This window comes from Clarias gariepinus, chromosome 8 (genome assembly GCF_024256425.1).
Source record: "Clarias gariepinus isolate MV-2021 ecotype Netherlands chromosome 8, CGAR_prim_01v2, whole genome shotgun sequence".
Lineage (NCBI taxonomy): Eukaryota > Metazoa > Chordata > Actinopteri > Siluriformes > Clariidae > Clarias > Clarias gariepinus.
In genome coordinates this window covers 9,117,787-9,136,426 of record NC_071107.1, presented here as the reverse complement: position 1 = coordinate 9,136,426, position 18,640 = coordinate 9,117,787, and the positions used below count along the sequence as shown (strand labels likewise).

At 38.0% G+C, this 18,640-nt stretch overlaps 1 protein-coding gene across 1 annotated transcript in view; it reads right to left on the bottom strand.

The window, feature by feature from the left end:
* Positions 1-18,640, bottom strand: part of LOC128529092 (adhesion G protein-coupled receptor A1) — a 225,257-nt gene that overhangs the window by 184,912 nt on the left and 21,705 nt on the right. Inside the window, exon 2 of the mRNA XM_053502426.1 lies at positions 14,965-15,036. Within this exon, the coding sequence (XP_053358401.1) occupies positions 14,965-15,036 (72 nt within the window). The remainder of the gene's footprint in view (positions 1-14,964; positions 15,037-18,640) is intronic.

The following is an 18,640-nucleotide window of genomic DNA, read 5'->3' as shown; positions in this document are numbered from 1 at the left end:
AATAAATATTAGTGTTATTGAATCGAATATTGAATTAAAAATCTAAGTGGGCTGAAAAATGGAATCAATCAAAACAGTCTATCTTTGTCTCACATTTGTAATAAACAAGCCAAACTGATTTTTTAAAAATCCCAATTTTTATTCGTCTTTGATTGTTTGTTTTTTTCTAGGCTGGAATTTCACATATTTTCCAAATAGAAACAAGTTAGAAAATTTAAATTTTAAGTCAAGTTGTCAAGTTGAGCTTAAGTCTCTATTCCGACTTCATACACTGAAACAAAATTGTGTTATATAATTAAATGGTATTGCCACTGGTACTAAAACAAATGAGAATTACGTCAAATGTGCATTCCATATAAAAAAAATTCGTCTTCGAAAACACTGAAGCATATCGTGCAGTCGAAGAACATGTTTTCCAGCTGGTCAGAGTCAAAATGGGATTTAAACAGTAACCATGCGTCTTCCCCTAAATTCTGTTTGACATTTCTACTTTGTCTACAGCAGTCTATACCGTATCTAAGTCTGCTGCTAAACTCCTGACAAACTTTAACAGTTGCAGTTAATATTTCACCAGCAGTTGCACCCAATTAGCTTCCACCCTCGCTGTGTGTGTTCGTATGTGTGTGTAACTCCCCATGCGTGCTCATCCAGCCAAGCTGCTACACCGCCTGCTCCCACTGTGACATTAATGTGAAGATTTATGGCCTAATGGTCACACTCACACACAGAGAGGCCTTGGTGAAAAATGCTAGAAAGACAGAGTATGTGCGTAGGTGGAGAAAGCAAAAGAAATTGTACTGTATGTATGTGTGTGTGTGTGTTGCTACTGAAGAAAAGTTTTGAAAGCCCCTGCCAGAGGAGGTCACTCGGAAGACGTCTTTACCGTAGGAGGCTGAGGTCTCGAGGAGGATCGGGGGGGCTTCTCTAATTAACAGCTAACTACTGTAGTACTGTTTCCACCAAACTCACAATAGCTGTACGCCAACAGTAAGTCATGCAGGAAAGATTCCACAGATGGATACAGAAACAAATTGTCTATTAGGGAGTTTTGGGGGGTTGGTTGAGGATTAATCTGATTAGTGTCAAAAAAAACTGTCATATTGAGGGAAGACCAATTTCTTCGACAGTAATAAATCCAAGAACAAAGTAAAGTGAAGAGTATCTTCAGACTGGTGGCTTAATTAACACTGAGATACAGTAGTTCGGACAATTGTACAAAAAAAAAAAAAATCATACAAGTGACTTTTATTGGAGACCATCTGCAGATGCTCTTTTTTCTCTGAATAAATTCAATTAGGTCCTGGTAGGTTAGCTTTGATATAAACAGATCTTTTATTGTGTGGTGTTGCTTGTATACTGTTAATAGACCTTGTTCCAGGCAACCCACTAATCTGAGGTACAGTAACAACAAAATATGATCAAAACCCCCTTTCTCCCCAGCACACACACACACACACACACACACACACACACACAGTAAGGATTTCCATGTTCCACTAATGAACAAAAGAGACATGAACTGCTGTTCAGAACAGTTAGCAGGGCTGAGAAACGAACTCATCTATACATACAGCATACTCGCTTCACCCATCTTTCTGAACTCAGAAGAAATCTCTCTTTGAAACGATATTAATTAAGTGTCTGTGATGACATCACTGTCTGAAATACTGTTTCCCTTTCTTGATTCCTTCCTAGAAATGAGACAGACAATACAATGAGCTCTCAGTTGTACGTGCTAAGTTTAAGGGTTTAGACCTCAGTCCAAACACACAACAATTTATGATCACAAGCAACAGGCGCTGACCCATAAAACCACCATTCAACATGCCAAAATGTTCTAATTCAGAGCTAAAAGTAACACAGGCAGAATGCTTCATTCATCATACTTCATACCAAATGTAGTTTGACGCATAATCTTTTCTTGACAATTGCAATTCAGAGCACATCTCTGACCTCTGTTGTTTATTTCCTCATAATGCATTAGACAAGAAAATACCCAAGACATGTCATGTATGCTTTTTGAAAATGAATGCAGACAAGCAGGCACAAATTTCAAAAGCCAGCCAGATGAAACCACAAGTAGAAGCGATGCCAAGATGTCAAAATCTAACTACAGGCTTTATTTTGAGAGATCTGATTCTGATGAAAGACCACATCTGTGAGGTTTAGGGTGAAAGCAAGAAACTAAACACTGAAATGGTTAAATGAGAAAGGCTGTCCGACTTCATTCAGCAAATTCATATTGATGGAAAATATTAGTAGTTGAACCCTGTGCATTTATTGTGAACATATGAACCGTTTGACTGCAAAATGAGATATATCCATTTAGACAGGTTTGTGGGGGGACAAAATGTCTGCAGAAGAGAATTACAAACTGAGAATATTTTGTGCATGATTTTCTTTTAGTCACACGTATGAAATAAAAAACAACGAATGGCAAAAAAAAAAAAAGGTTTTGGTTACATCAATGTAAAATGTGTGTGCTTTCGCAAAAAGCTATCAACTATAATTTTTCACAATATATAAATCAGCCTGTAGTTGTTTTTGTGGGGACGTAAATGTGCAATGCTACATTGGTTAAGTTTAAATAAAAAATATAGAAAATTGTGTGTTTTGATTGTGTATTTTTACTGAGTCAAGACAATAATTTGGATTAATGAAATACAGTAAGGTGCTGAGCTCTGCTGCACACAAAACATTGTTAAGATTAATTGTTGAAGATCACTGTTAGTTGGTTATTGTTAATTTAATATCATGAGTAACATTAAAAACCTCAGCTTCTATTTTGATAGTTTAACACAGCAACTTATCATAGTAACGGGGTTTGCTGAAAGAAAAAAAAGAGACCTTTGGGAACCGTCTGATCACATATACTGTAGGTCAGTGGTCCTATAAGGTCACAAAAGTTCAGAAATTCTGACTGGACAACAGGAAATAGTTACTATAACCAGACAACCAGACATAAGAAACACAGCAGCTTCCTGCATTCAACATGTGTATCTAATGTCTCCTGTACAGAAGGAAAGTGCATGTTTCTAAAGCCGTGTGGAGTTCTCCTTCTGTTTAATATTCTTTTGTAAATATTACTTTAGAGTGCATCAAAATGCAGCGAAACCAGTGTTGTTTATACTTCAAACCATCTAAAAGCAGAATTTATAGTCAATTTCAACATAAACATTTTGCTCTAGACTTTGTGTCCAAGGAAAATACTTTTCCCCAAAATGAGTGGAAGTATGAAAAATGGCATTTGTCTCATTTTGCAGTCAAACTGTTTATATTTTTATCCATTAGTTGAGTGTAGAGTAAGGGCCTACACTCATGGAAAGGTCATTAGTTTGCAAAAATGGTTCTCCTTGAAACTTTTTCTGATAGAAAAATTATTTGCTGTAGTTCTCTACATACAACCTTTAAGGCAGGGGTCATCAGGCCTTAGATTATTTCAATAAAACTTGAAAAAAATTTTTTTAACTGAATAGTATATGAAAAATATTGTTTTACATAAATTACGTACATTACATAAATATCTTTTAATTATTTAGCTCACTGGACCAGAGGGATAGTAAAATTAAGATAAAAGGAGGAATTGTTTTTATAGATGTACACAAACTTTTGACTTGTTAAATAAAAAAAGTAAAAAAAAAAAAATAATTGTCTGTGTTGTTATGCATAATTAAGTTGTCGAATAGCATTTTCCTCCAAGCATGTTCTGCCCACAAACTTTAAGGTTATAACGTCCAAGCAACACTGTTGAACCTGAAATGCCAATACCAGCAGCTCTCACTATCATACCAGTGCCGCTGCTGCACCGAAAATTGTCCATCTCATGGTTGTCTTTTCCATTTTCCTTAGCATTGCTTTCGAAATTTCACATAAGAATTGCATGCTCAGGTTAGTAAAAGCTGCAACCTAATCAAAACTAATTACATTAAGCATTTCTGTGTCCTTCAAAAGCTAATTATGCAAAAAAAATTAGATTAGTTGTTATTATGTCTGACTTATACAGTTTACATAATATTACTCAAGGATTACAATTACAGTGAGTAATGTACATTCACGTTTTCTCAGTACCTTCATCTATTTAATTATACCTTGTACAGCCCTTTACTGAGAACGTGACCTCTGTCTCTGATGCCAGGAACTCACACACTGTCTCAGATTTGCTGATGTGCTATTGCTCATTAGAAAAACAAGCATGATGTTTTGGACTCAATGATGTAATACATCCAAAAGATACAAGAGATATCCTTACTTGTGGAGTTCTATTCATTGCATTTATTGTATTCTGCAAGTGTCCTTCAACTGCTTTATCTCCATTAAGTGACAGAAAGTGTGATGTCCCTCTACCCCATAATACAGCTCATGACCTCAATGTGGGTGGCACTCCATCTCCTTGCTTCGCATCTGATTCCACCCAGCTCCACTTTGGTGTCCTGCTGAGGATGACAATATGATGTTTTGCTCTGCCAAGGATCTCACTCCACCTTCTTACTCTGCTATGGATGTCACTCCAGTTCTTCGTCTCTGCTATGGTCATTGGTCAACCCTGTAAATGACCCCCTCCCTTTGCTGCACAGAGGACATTGGGTCCACCTCTTTCTCTATGGAGAATCTTGGAAGGACAGCAATACATCATCTGGCTCTGAGGAGGACATCACTTCACCTCCTCCAGCCTCACAAAGGACATCACTTATATCTCTTTCCTTGCTGTATGTCTCGCTCCTGCCTCTGGTTCCAAGAAGGGCATGGCTCCCTTTCACTGGCCTCATAGAGAATGTTGTGCTCTGCCTTGAATGTTGTGCCTGCTAGTTATACAAAAAGTATCACCCTGACTCACCGTGTTGTGGAGGATTTCATGTCTCCTGCCAGCTACAATAAGCTCATTGCTCCCAGTGAACCATGTCTGGCTATGACATTCTGTCGGGGTAGAGAAATTACACCTACTGGCACTGTACTACAACTAACCTTCAGTTCCTGCACATCACATAACTAAGTCACATCTCTCACTAATCGTACTCACATTTACATAATAAATTATCTGCATTTGCATCTGCCTCTATTTCCATTCCTTGACAGTCTGAAAGGAAAACTGAAGTAACTTAAATAACCATTTTATACAACCTAAGTATGTAAAAAATCATCTCAGAACGCACAGCATATCAAGCCTTGAGGCAAATGGCCTATATCATCGAAATACCTCATCAAGTTCCACTTCCGTCAGCCAAGAATAGAAATCTGAGCTGGGACAGCTGGACAAGTTCAAGCAGGTTGGACAAAAAAAAAAAAAAACTTTTCCCTACCTTTTGGTAAAGTTTGATTAACTGAAGCTATTAATCTGGATCTAAATGATGTTATGCGTTTTACTGCTGCCACATGAGTAACTGATTAAATAACTCTTCCTTTTAGATTGGTAAGTGTAGTATTATTTCATATACAAATAAGCAGAATTTGTGCACTACATAAACCATCATCCAAGAAAAAACATCTGTGTAGATATAAGGTTTGACTCTCTATGAATCCACTTACCACTGGCTGATTTACTGTAGGCTTTTTTATCCTAAAGCTGGAATCCTTTTGTCTGCATATAGTTCAAATGATTTGTACAAAAGCATTTTAAAAGAATGAGGTCATGATGGCCATAAGGGTAAACAAATATAAATGCCACAATTTAGGATCTAAAAGTAAGGGATAAGGTTGTTTCTATTTTTTCCTTCCCCTTTTTTCCCGGTCAGAGAAGGAGAGGAAAGATGAATTAGCCCTGAGAGACATGTGCAGAGAGATGGAGTGTGAGAAATAGCGAAGGCCTATCCTTACTTTTTCCATTCATGCACCGGCCTATAACCTCACATCCTTAACCTTGCAATGTCAGTGAAATATCACCAGTGATTCCATGGAAAATTGTCCACATCCATTTTTAGCTTTAATGGAGACATTTTTACACAGAGGTGATCTTGTGTCCATCTCATACAAAAAAGAAAAATAAGCTGAACATTTGGCACACAGCCTTATCCAAAGCATCTTACTTGAGGGTTAAGGGCCTCACTCAAGGGCAACTTGGTGGTGCCGGGGTTTGAACCTGGTACCTTCCAATCAGTGGACCAACACCTTAAACACTGAACTTCCCTGCCTTATTGGTTAAGGGAAGGAAAAAACCAACTTCCTACTCGTGTTTGCAAACTAAAGCATCTTACTTGTAGTTACTTAATGCATAAAGCCCTTTTTCGCATGGGATTAGTATAACCTTGGTGACCTCTAGTCATTTGTAATAATTGCGGAGGTCGTCTGTGATCTTTTTCCAGTGCGAATAGCCCATGTGTGTAATTTGTTAAGTAAAAATTCCCCCGCAAATGACCTACCATATTTCGTTGAACAACAAGGTCCTGTGATAATATTAATTCCGTGCGAATCAGCATGTCTGTAATTTGGCCAGGATTTGCTGGGGTCATATATCATGTTTTTTAAGGTTTTTGTTTCCTGTGCACCTTTTTTATCCATCTTCCATGAAGAATAGAGGCTGCGTTGGAGTGCTTTTAAAGGTATTTTGGGTGCTGGGTCATAACGCTATGCACCACACAACCATACAATGTGCAGAAAGAGAAAGCTGAAAACCCTCAGAAGAGCGAAAGCAAAAAGAATGATTAGATGGAGATGGATGACATGTACAGCAGCATGCAGTAAGGATCACTCTTCTGTTTAGCTAGACCTACATATAATGACGAGACATTTACGAATAATAGCCTATTCAAAATAGTGGGCAATTAGGCAAGCAGGTACACATCATAATTCGAGGTTAATGTGTTACAAATAAACAAAGCCTTGACCTCATATCCTGGAGAGATCCTTGGGGGAAAACCACATACCGTATGCAGTGTGATAATCAGGTGTCCACGTACTTTTGGCCATATAGTGTAACGAACCACAGTAGCTCATCATACACTACCGTTCAAAAGTTTTAGAACACTCGCAAATTTCTTTGTTTTTGTTTAGTGATTTATTTTCTACATTCTACAACAATACTGGGGATTTCAAAACTATAAAATATCACATATGGAATTAGGTAATTACCTAACAACAACAAAAACAACAGTTAGTTGTTATTTTAAAACACAGAGGTCAGGCTTTCTGTAATAGTTCTTGCAAGAACAGTATTGTCAAGTGCATTTGCAAAATCCTTTAAGCACCATAATGAAACTGGCTCTCATGAAGGCCATCCCAGGAGGACGAGACCAAAACCTACCTCTGCCGCAGACGAGAAGTTCATTTAGAGTTATCAGCCTGAAAAATGACCAATTAACAGCACCTCAGATTAGAGGCGTTATGAAGTCTTTACAGAGCAGAAGTAGCAGAAACATCTCACCATTAACTGTTCAAAGAAGATTAATGCATTTTTTGGACGCCTTCAGCATTCCTTTACAATGTAGAAAGAAATAAAAATCAGGAACGATCATGGAGTTAGAAAGTGTTCTAAAACTTTTGAATGGTAGTGTACATTATTACATTAGATCAGCTAGCACTTTCAAGGTTTTCATTTAATTTCTGGGTAATAAAAAAAGGGACTGGGCAGCAAACTGGGGCTCCTAATGCATTTCTGATTTGTCCTGTGTTACAGCAAAGGGGGCAACTACAGTATAAGCAATCTTTGGCCATTTTCAAAATTTTGCGTTTTTGTTTTCTAATAAACATGTCCAAAATTATGTTCCTGCTTTTGCGCAAATGCAGTAAATTGGGAAAAAACAATCAACAACAGATATTAGCAAGCCTTAACTACTATTGGTTGTATGTGAAAAATATGACTCCATTGGCAGTGTGGTAGCATCATGGATAGCATCATGGCCTCACTCCTCCACCTCCGTGTAGCGTTCGAGTCCCCCTCCTTGGGGCTGTGCATGAAGTTTGCATGTTTTTCCCTGCGTGGTGGGTATCCTCTGGTTTCTTCAATTTTTTCCCACAGTCTAAAGACATGCAGATTATGCTACCTGATGTGTGCTTGTGGGCCGTGGAATGGATAGGCACACCTTCAAGAGTGTCCCCTTGTGCTTCAAGTCCCCTGGTCCCCAAGTCCACGGTTAAGCGGTATAGAGAATGTGACGTTTTGTTCATCTCAATTAGCCTATGACCCACATAACTTAAGTGGTATTTCAGCTGATGCAGACTGATGCTATACTGTGCACACACTCATACATCAGATAGACCCAGAATTTCCAGACAACCCATTTTTCATGTATATTTTTGTCACCCATATAAAGAGTACTGAAACCTCTCCAGACAATTCGCCAAACTATTTATCAATTGCTTTTCAAGGAGACCGAGTCCATAAGAGGGAGAGATAAATTACACCACTCAAGCCAAAACAACAAGGGAACACTTCAGGAGGAAGTCTCATTGACTGACTCCCAAAGTCAGAAAAGAATGGCTGATGCAGAACAAAGCTTACAGATACAGTCCCAGAGCGATGCCCACTCAGTCAGGATGGCACTTCACTCATGATGAGTGGGGGAATTTACATTCAAGGGCCTTGATAGTTGCAAATCCTTTAGAGCTCCAAACCATGAGTGATGAAATATTATGTATACGTTTTGAAGGTGCACAAGAGCTATTGTAGGAGTGGATAGAAGACTGATGATTAACAAGTAGTGAAATTCTGAAAGGCAGCATGGTGGTTTATTGGTTCGAACGGTAGCCTTGCCCCTCCAGGTCCTGGGTTCGCATCAGGAATGGAGTGAGTTTTCCCTCACAAAACATGCATTTCCAAATTGCCTGCAGTTTACGAATATATGTGTTGACCGGAGGTCCTACTACGGCCGTACAAATGGGAATAAATACAGTGGTCACCATTGGCCTCCACGGTCACTAGTTGAACTACTAGGTTTCTAGATACCGAATGCTGAAATCTGGTCCTCACAAATGTGGGATGTAGAAAGGAGTAATTTTGGGGTGATATTAATCTGTTATACAGTATCATATACACTCATTGTCTATACCGCTTTATCCTGTATTCAGAGTCGTGGGGGACCTGAAGCATATCTCAGGAGACTTAAGGCACAAGGCAGGGTACACCCTGGACACGATGCCAATCTATCGTAGGGCACTCACATACACACACTACGGCAAGTTTGGGAACGGCAATTAGCCTAACCTACATGTCTTCTGGCTGTGGGAGGATATTAGAGTACCCAGGTGAAACCCACCAAGCACAAGGAGACCATCCAGGCACACAGAGACGGGAATCGAGCCTGTCCAGGAATCGAAGCTGGACCCTGGAGGTGCAAGGCGACAGTGCTAACCACTACACCACCATGCAACCCAGACTTAATTAAACAACGTTCAACAATGTTATTTTTTTCAGACCTTTACTGTGGCTCTTTTAGCATGAATACACCTAATCAGGCATCTATAATTATGCCACGGACTCTGAACTCTACAAGGAAAATCAAGAGATAAATGAACAGCTTCTCAGCAAAATGCAATAATTGCATTTTCAGTCTTGCATGCATTTTTTCAAATTATTATTATTTGACACAAGGTTGCCTATTAAAAAAGATTTTATATGGAAACCACTGTATGACCTTATTTTGGAAGCTTTAACCCAGAGAGAAACCAACTACCTAAAACAGATACCGTAGTTCTTTAGTCGTCACTTGATCACTGGCTGTACGACATCTAGTGGACCTTTATTCCACCACCTAGGAACTATAATAGAAAACAGTCTAGATTCATGTCCTCCTTTATCCCTGAGAGATGGTGGAGCCAGCTGAGCAGTGCTGGAGGATCGGAGCGAACGTGGGGCAGTGCGTGGTGTGATTAGACTTTTGAGGTAAGTGGGTGCTGGGCCATTTTTAGCTTTGTAGGCAAGCATCAGTGTTTTAAATTGAATGCGGGCAGCTTCAAGGATGCCAGTGGAGAGATGTGGTGTGGGAGAATTTAGGAAGGTTGAAAACAAGTCGGGCAGCTGCATTTTTGATCAGCTGCAGAGGACGAACGGTGCGCAGAGGCAGAGTAGCCGTAGTCCGGTCCCAAGAACAACTGAAGGCTGATTTATCGGTTGTGACAAAACTGTAGGAGGTAAAGTTATAGCTTTTTGAAAAATCACGCAAAATTCACACTTATATAACTCAAACAATTTTTACTTTTTTTTTTTTTAGGTATTTGTGCTTTATAACACTATTGTGAATAAAAACCATGCACAGAATGTTTTCTATTAGTTTGCAATACTTCTTCTTTCCTGAAACTTTGCTCAATAGTGCAAAAATGTTTTTTTATTCTGCTGTCCAACTGTTCATATGTCTATAAGAGCTTCATAGCATGATTATAATGCATTATAATGTATGCATAAACACAGAATGGAATTTCTTCTCAAAATGCCAAAAACAAGACAAAGAATTATAATATCGCTGATTTAGATTTACCCAAAAAATAAACAATGTACATTAGTGTTATGTGGAAACTCAGCTTAGCAGAGACCTGGACATTAAACATTCAGACACTAGTCTCACCACCACAGCTCTGCCTTTGACCTCCAGACTGGTAGCGTTCTACAGTATGTTCGCGTCTCTAGATGTATGCTTGGTAAACATCCCCTTTATCAGACTGCGAGCCGAAACCAAATCCCAGTGGAGACCTCTCAGCTGTGTCTCGGTCACAGGCCAAACTGCGAAAGCTCAAAGCTGCAACCCATTTGTCCTTACATGCAACTGTTTCCTTCACAAGCAATTAGAGACAGCAGCAGGCTGTGACTTTTTTTTTCTAAAGATAAAACATTTTATCTACTTCATCAAGAGAGTCTTTAAGGTCGAGTGCTTCGAAATAAGGCATTCAGCATGCTATTAATAAGACAATAATTATCCACAAGTAATTAAGTACTAAATAACTGGTAAAGCATTACTTTTACTATTACAGATACTACCCAGATAAGATATTAACAGAAGAGTCGTTTATTAAACTGTTTGCTTTATGACTGCCGAGGTTTACATTCACGAGATGCTTTATTAGGAACCTGTACACCTACATAATGCATATAATCAAACAGCTATATGTCAAGCGCTTCAGTTAAAGTTGATATCAAGCATGGGGAAAGTGTGCACCCAGTGCGTTTAACTGTTGTTAAGTTGTTGATGCCAGATGTGCTGGAGTTTTCCTTTTAGAGCTCAGTGAGAAATTGACAGATTGGTTCAAACAGACAGGAAAACTATCTGTATTTAAACTTTGCTGCCATTACATGATTGATGAAGGCATGATTGATGGATGCATATACTGTATACAGTCCAGATATTACTAATAAAGTGAATCATAAGTGGATATGCTTTATAAACTTTTATTATATTGCATATTAGTCTATTCGTAAAGTAGTAGAGTAAGTTCTTTATGAATATGGTTCTCTTTAATTACATTTACTATCTGTTAGTTAATGGGCACTGCATTTAGAAAGCTAGAAAGCATTTTGAGCGTGATTAAATGAAAAAAAATGTATAGAGGTCATGGGAAACTCAAAAATTGGTACTTTATTAGATTAGGAAATCGACTTGAGAACCGTAAGAGAAAGAATGTAGTACATAGATAAACAGTTGTATAGGCTTAAGAAAGTCATTTATTATTATTAGTAGTAGTAGTAGTAGTGTCGTTTAAGAAAATCATTAAACCTTTGTATGTATAGTACATTTGAATTATGTGTTAATCCTTAAATACCACAAAGCACCCTGATGCAATATCGTTCATATTTATACACAAAACAGTATGTCTTATTCACAGGGATACATCCCTCATTGACAGATGCCGCAGGAGATAGCAGTAGCAGCATCCGTACGACAAGTACCCAGTGCTGGTTCAGTGAAAACTCTGGCAGCTGGGACATAAAGTATCATCATCATCATCATGGCCCGGGGCAGGAAGTCCATGTTCAATATTTTAAATGGACTCTAATCTGGATACATATCAAAGGTTTGATTATAAAAGGTGTGATAGTACAGTGTTTAGAGAACTCACTACACACTGTATGAATAGGGGATGCTATAAAAAAAATTTTTAACTACATAATGTGGCCAGCTTCCTTGCCATGTCCCTGTCAGGTTCTCGGTGTGTCTATTATGTTGTTTTTAATCATTCCTATCCTGATTAAGTGCTCACCAGGTGTAACGAGATCAAACTGAGTTATTACTATGTCTGATCAGATCACATCCTGCTCTTACCAGGCGCTTATCATGCATTTACTATGTTGTCATTGCACCATCCGGTGGGTCACGAAGCAGCAGTTTTGGGGGCAATGGTGGTTCAAAAGGTTATAGCTGTACTGTAGCTTACTACATTTCTGATCGAAAGGTTGGAGGTTTGAGCCTCAGCACCACAAAGCCTGCACGGTCGAGTCCTTGAGCAAAGCCCTTAACCCTATCTGCTCCAGGGGTGCTGTATCCAGGCTGACCCTGTGCTTTAACCACAGCTTCCTAACAAGGATGTGCATTAGGGGGTTAATAAAGTACTAATTATTATCATATTATCAATTATTATTATAAGTGATGGTGTAAGGAATTATATCCAGTATTTATACTAATAAAGACGTGCTGCATAAACTGAGTAAGCACTACAAAAACTTAATAGGAACTACTTCTACAACATGGCTTTCCTGCATTTTGGTTCGATCACATCCTCACCAGGCTTTTTTTAATAGCATGACTAGATTCCTAAAATACAAGTTCTTAATGTGTTTACCTAATTTTTTGCAGAATAGTGGGAGTGTGGCTCGGTGTGATAGGGACATAAGAGCATTATGCCAATTTCAGATTTTATATATTGTACTGTTTTAGTCTAGAGATACATATTGTGTTCGGGGTCTTTAAAGCAGTTTTTAAGGGATAAAGAGTTTATAAACGTTCATGCCATGTTCGAGCTTACAACATTAATGTGTCTTTTACATCTATATAAACTGAACATCAACACTAATAGACAGTTAAGGTGTACAAGGATCTGCTATACAATCTTTTTTCCCCATTTATTTAATTTCAGGAAAATCATCGTGGACATGTTCAGCAGAAAAAAACGCATTATTTAAAATACATCTATAATTGAAATCTAGTGGGTTTTATTGTCTATAGTGTCTATACATTACCAATATTTTTTGTTCTTTTCTCAGTACAGAGAAACATGAAAAAAGTATTGACCATGGTAATTACACACATCCCAGATGTGACACAGACAGGAAAGTAAAAAAAAAACTAACACCTAATGAGGCCTTATTCAGTAGCAGACAAACACTGACTGAACAGCAGAAATATTATGAAAGAATGAGCGTTATAATCTATAATTAACTATGTTCTTGCTTGTTGCGTAAATGTGTTTTATAACATGAAATATTTGACCCATCATCAAATTAAGAAAGTTTTATCCTAAACATGGTTTTAAAGCACTCTTATGAACACTTATCCAGCTGGTTACTCAGGTTGTTACAGAAAAACATCAATTTTTTTGCCATAAATCCGTGCTGCTTTTAAAGTTGTTTTAAGGGGTGGCAGAGAAATCCTGGTGCAAAGTACAGTAAGTCTAAGGGTTCTCTGTTTCCTTATTCAACCTGACTCGTAAGCAAGCTACGAACTGGCCATATCTCATCCAGCGCATCACTGTGGCCTTGCACCTCCCGGGTAGAGGGTTCAATGTACAAAGACATGCAGATAAGGTTAATTGCTATTCCCAAAATTGCTTGTGGGGTGTGTGTACCCTGCATGTCACCCTGTACAGGATGTACTTCTTCTTGTACCCTCATGTGATAGGTGCAGGATTAAGTGGTATAGATGATGAATGAATGCATGAATGAATGAATGAATAATAATGCACCTCCTTTGAGAGGACAAGTGAGACCTTCATTTTAATGCTTAGTGCTTACCTAACAAGAATAATTCTTTTAGAAACACAAAAAATATGTCTAACTCTTGAAAGAATACCAGTTATTATACTGTATATGTAGTGTTTTAAAATAAAATCCTTTCCATCCTTTCCACCTGTAGTTATTGTCATAGTACAGAATGCTAGTGCTATTAGAACTTACTGCAGATATTTTGGTAGTAGTAAAGTGCAGAATAAGTAGATCGTAACTGAGATCCTCGACTTCCAGTTTCTCAGGCTAGGGCCCTTTGCAGTAATTCTTCGCCAAAATCAGAAGTATTTTGCTGCTTGAAATGGTTCCTGCTTGGCTGAAACTACACTAGCTATAAATAAGTCGAAGATTTCTGTACTGTAAGTGTGAAAAATAATGGAGCTGAGTGTTTGACTAAATATGAAGCGTTGACGTGCTATCTCACATTACGCATCGCTCTGCACCACTCTCTTACTGGAATCCTGCTAGTCTCTCACATTTCTTCATGTTTGTGTTTGGCATTCAAACCAGAGCAAAATATCAGACGATGCCCTTTGCATGTGCTATTCTCATTATCTCCGTTAGGTTGCACAGTTGGTGGCAATCTGCACTAAAGTGGCCTGTCAGTAAAAACATGAATAGATGCTGTGAAAGGCCCTTTAGAATGTCGGGGTGGTCGTCTGGGTGATGGAGTTTAATTAAAATCAAGGTAGGGGGAGTAATCAATAGGACCAAACATGCTCCTGGTGTGTTAGCTGCTCATTACATGATCTTTTGTGAAAAATGCATCCATGGTCCGGCAGAAAACATTACATGGCCAGTGATGCAGGGGACACAATCCTTTAGTTTGACACACAGATTAAATGTGCATTGTTTTGGTGTCATCAGTACAAAGTGCATTGCACTTTAACACAGACAGTTTAATCTTGCGACTGGGACAGACATGGAGCTAAACCCGCTGAATTAAAAAAATAATAATAAGTCAGATATCGGATCCAATCACCTCCTAAACATGGGACTCATTTGAGCGATCAACAAGCAGTACGCTAAAGAGGGTGTGTCAGATCTTCTGTGATAAAAATCCTTTGTAGCTTGCTATCAATGCTCATGGAAAGGTTAAATGTACTCACAGTCGCTCCAGAGAGTGTAAGCCGAAGAAAGAGCCGTTTTTCACCATTGAGATTTTGTTATTGCTGAGGATCCTGGAGGGAAAAAGAAAACGAGCGTCAGCGAAATCGTGCAAATTCATAAATAAAACATGACCATGTCATTTTTTCACCCACACCGTGTGATAAATCCCTTAGACTACCATTTTCACCACTAGAAGAGTTATTTATATGGATTTGGGCTATAAATGTCTAGGGCACTGCATATGGGAGTATTTATTGCTATTTATGGTAATGCAATGTAAGACACCTCAGCTTGCACAAAAGCATCCCTCTACTAAATAGAGTCTTAGACTTAGACTCTTTTAAATAAAAAATATATATTTTAATTTATTGAAACATTGTTAGCATTTTTATTGTTTAAAATAATTCGAATATAACAAATAAATGTTAACAAGTAAAGTTTTGCAATATATAAATAATCAAAATGTTTCTGTTCCTCTGCTGATAAAATTCCTGCATCTTTTACAAGCTGTCTGCCCTGACAGTAGCACCCACCTTAATACTGTAAGTGAAATGTACTGTAGTTACACTGATGCATTTGCTTCGACTCCCATATTGTTGAAACCTGTAACAAGTTTCACTGAATAAATTGTATGTCACAGTGGTCAGCCAATCGACTGACTATAGACGCAGCAGTAGTTTTCTTTTGGCCAATCACTTCTGCCTTGATTTAGCCCTAAATATACACTTTTAGCCCTTTTCCAGTGGTATAAAATTTACATTTGGACCAGGTAATTGCACACTTATAGGTGCTACAGTACTCTGTGATTTTACTTCCATATGAATTGGTCGGTATTTTCACCCTCTGAGAAAATAACAGACTAAATCACTGTTTTTGACCAACTTTTCCGCGTTAACAAAACACTCTCTAGATGTGGTCTATGGTGTATCTTTGAATGCGTCCTATCAAGTGTCAAGTGTTTTGTATTGAGACTTTATTTGTCATGTTTTTCATTCTCATTGTTAAGGCAGTTTAGCGAAAGTGTACAGTAAGCAACTCAGCCATAACATTATGACCACCCACCTATAATATTGAGTACTGTAGGTCCCCTCATTTGTTACCAAAACAGTAATGACTATTGTGTTCTGAAACCAATGTTGGGTGTAACGCGTTTCAAAGTAACACGTTAAGAGTAGAGACAGCGAGCATTCCGTTAGTGTGTGTGAAAGCCGTCCTACAAGCCCCATCCCCGATAACCCACCCTATGTTATTCCTGCTGTTATACCCCTATCTAATCTAAACGGTTTGATATGCGGTGAAAAGCAGTGTTAGGCACTGCCACAAGTGACCGCCTGACGTTCAGTGAAGTTCTGCAAGGTCCGCGAGCTTCCGCGAAAAACGACGTGCAGAACGATGGAAACGTAATCACAGCGCCCAAAACTCGCAATAAATTATGATGAACCGTACTTACACAAAACCGCGTAGGTGAGATAGGGGTATTAGTAGTTAACAGATTATGGGCCAAACTTCGCTAAGTGATGATGGTAGAATAATTATAAAGGTCTGGACTAAAACAACATGCATGAGGAATCACAAAGAAGTTTTCATTTTCTGCTATGGAAAAGTACTTTTACTAGTTACTTTTATCAGAAGGTAATGCTATAATATAACTGATTACCTTTTAATGACTGATTTTGTAATGTAATTAGTTATTTTAAAAAGTAACGTAGCCAACACTGTCTGAAACCTTTCTATTTCCTCGATTTGAGCTAAAGTAGCTCTTCCAATAGAATCCAATCCAATAGAAGCGCTAGTGTAGATGAGGTTAATGCATCACTCTTACTGTGGAAATATGAAAGACCTACTCAATATTACGCAGGTGATCATAATGTTATGGCTTACAGTATCAGTATACATATTACCAGAGTAAAATAACTCAATTCTGTCTTTTTTTCCCTAATGTGACACAAACCTGATTTTTTGATGGCTGTCTGAATGCATAAATCAGATTTTTTAATCAGATCAGATCTGGGTCACTTTCGTATTTGGTCGTATATTGGATACTTTTTCAATAAGCAGTCATGCGACTTGAATGAGAATGAGCAGCTCAGAATTCTTCCACTTTTCTGACTATGCACACATGTATGGCGGTCGCTGAAATCCGTCAGCACTAAAAGCGTGGGGATTTTATAGCAGCAGTAGAAATAGATGATAAAACCACTAAAGTGAAGCATGTGGCTTTCTTCCTTCCTCTGGACCACAACAAATACAGCCAACCAACTGCTTACCGTCTTCCAGGGCAAAATCCCAAGCATACAGTACGTTTGCTAAAATCATATCCATTGTTCGAAACAAACTCATGACGTGTTTTAACCCAGATGTGAGATTGAGCAAAGTCTTAATCACTAAGTCAACCACTTCTACCACTGAATTAACGTGTACTTTACCATAGATTTTTTACAAAATCAGTATTACAATATGTAATCATATTGTCCAGCCATAGTCCACGGTGTCCTGTTTAAAGGTCAGCACACGAGGTTTGCTACTGAGTTTTAAGTGTTGCAAAAGTAGATCAGGTTAAAAGTCTACTCTACACACACATCTGTCTGCATGAGCACAAAATAAAAATCCAGCTATCGAGTAACAGTTCTGATGATGCCTTACAGTGTGTCACAAAAAGTCCAGGTAAGAAAGACAAGATTTATTGAACCATACTAAATAGCAAATTAAACATGGGCAAATCGTAGCCGTAGTAAAAAATAAATAAATAAATAAATAAATAAATAAAAAACAGGAAGTCACAATTCAGCAAGCAGAAAAATGGAAACCAGAATAACAAATCAAAGTCATACATGGTAAAGCAATTATATACGCACACGACTTTGTAGAGGTAAACATGATGGATGGGAGTTGTAGTTCATCTCCGCCATGCTTGTATGCAGATACAACTTTGTCTGTTACATGCGGTGGCCCTGAAGTGCAAAACAAATTAACAAATCTGAAACAAAAAAACAAAACCCAAAACAAAATAACAAATTCAAAACCAAATTAACAAATCCGAAAAAAAAAAAAACCAAAACAAAATAACAAATTCAAAACCAAATGACAAAAACAATTTTGCCAAAACTAATTTGCTATTTTGTTTTGGGTTTTGTTGTTTTGTTTTTGGTTTTGTTATTTTGTTTGGGTTTTGTTGTTTTGTTTTTGTCATTTTGTTTTCGGATTTGTTAATTTGGTTTTGAATTTGTTATTTTGTTTTGGGTTTTGTTTTTTTGTTTTTGTTTTTTTGTTTTCGGATTTGTTAATTTGGTTTTGAATTTGTTATTTTGTTTTGGGTTTTGTTTTTTTGTTTTTGTTTTTTTGTTTCAGATTTGTTAATTTGTTTTGCACTTCAGGGCCACCGTAGTTATATCATCTTAGCTGGAGCTTATTCAAATGGAGACTCAGGGCACAAGAAAGGGTACACCCTGGACAGAGTCCTAATCCATCGCAGGGAACACACACATACACACACTCACACACTCATTCACACACTATTCGAGAATGCCAATTAGCCTAATCTGCATGTCTTTGAAACTGTGAGAGGAAACTGGAGTACCTGGAGGAAACCCATCAAGCATGGGGAGGACATGCAAACTCCATGCACACCGAGGTGGGAAACGAACCCGGACGGGATTCGAACCCAGACCTTGTAGG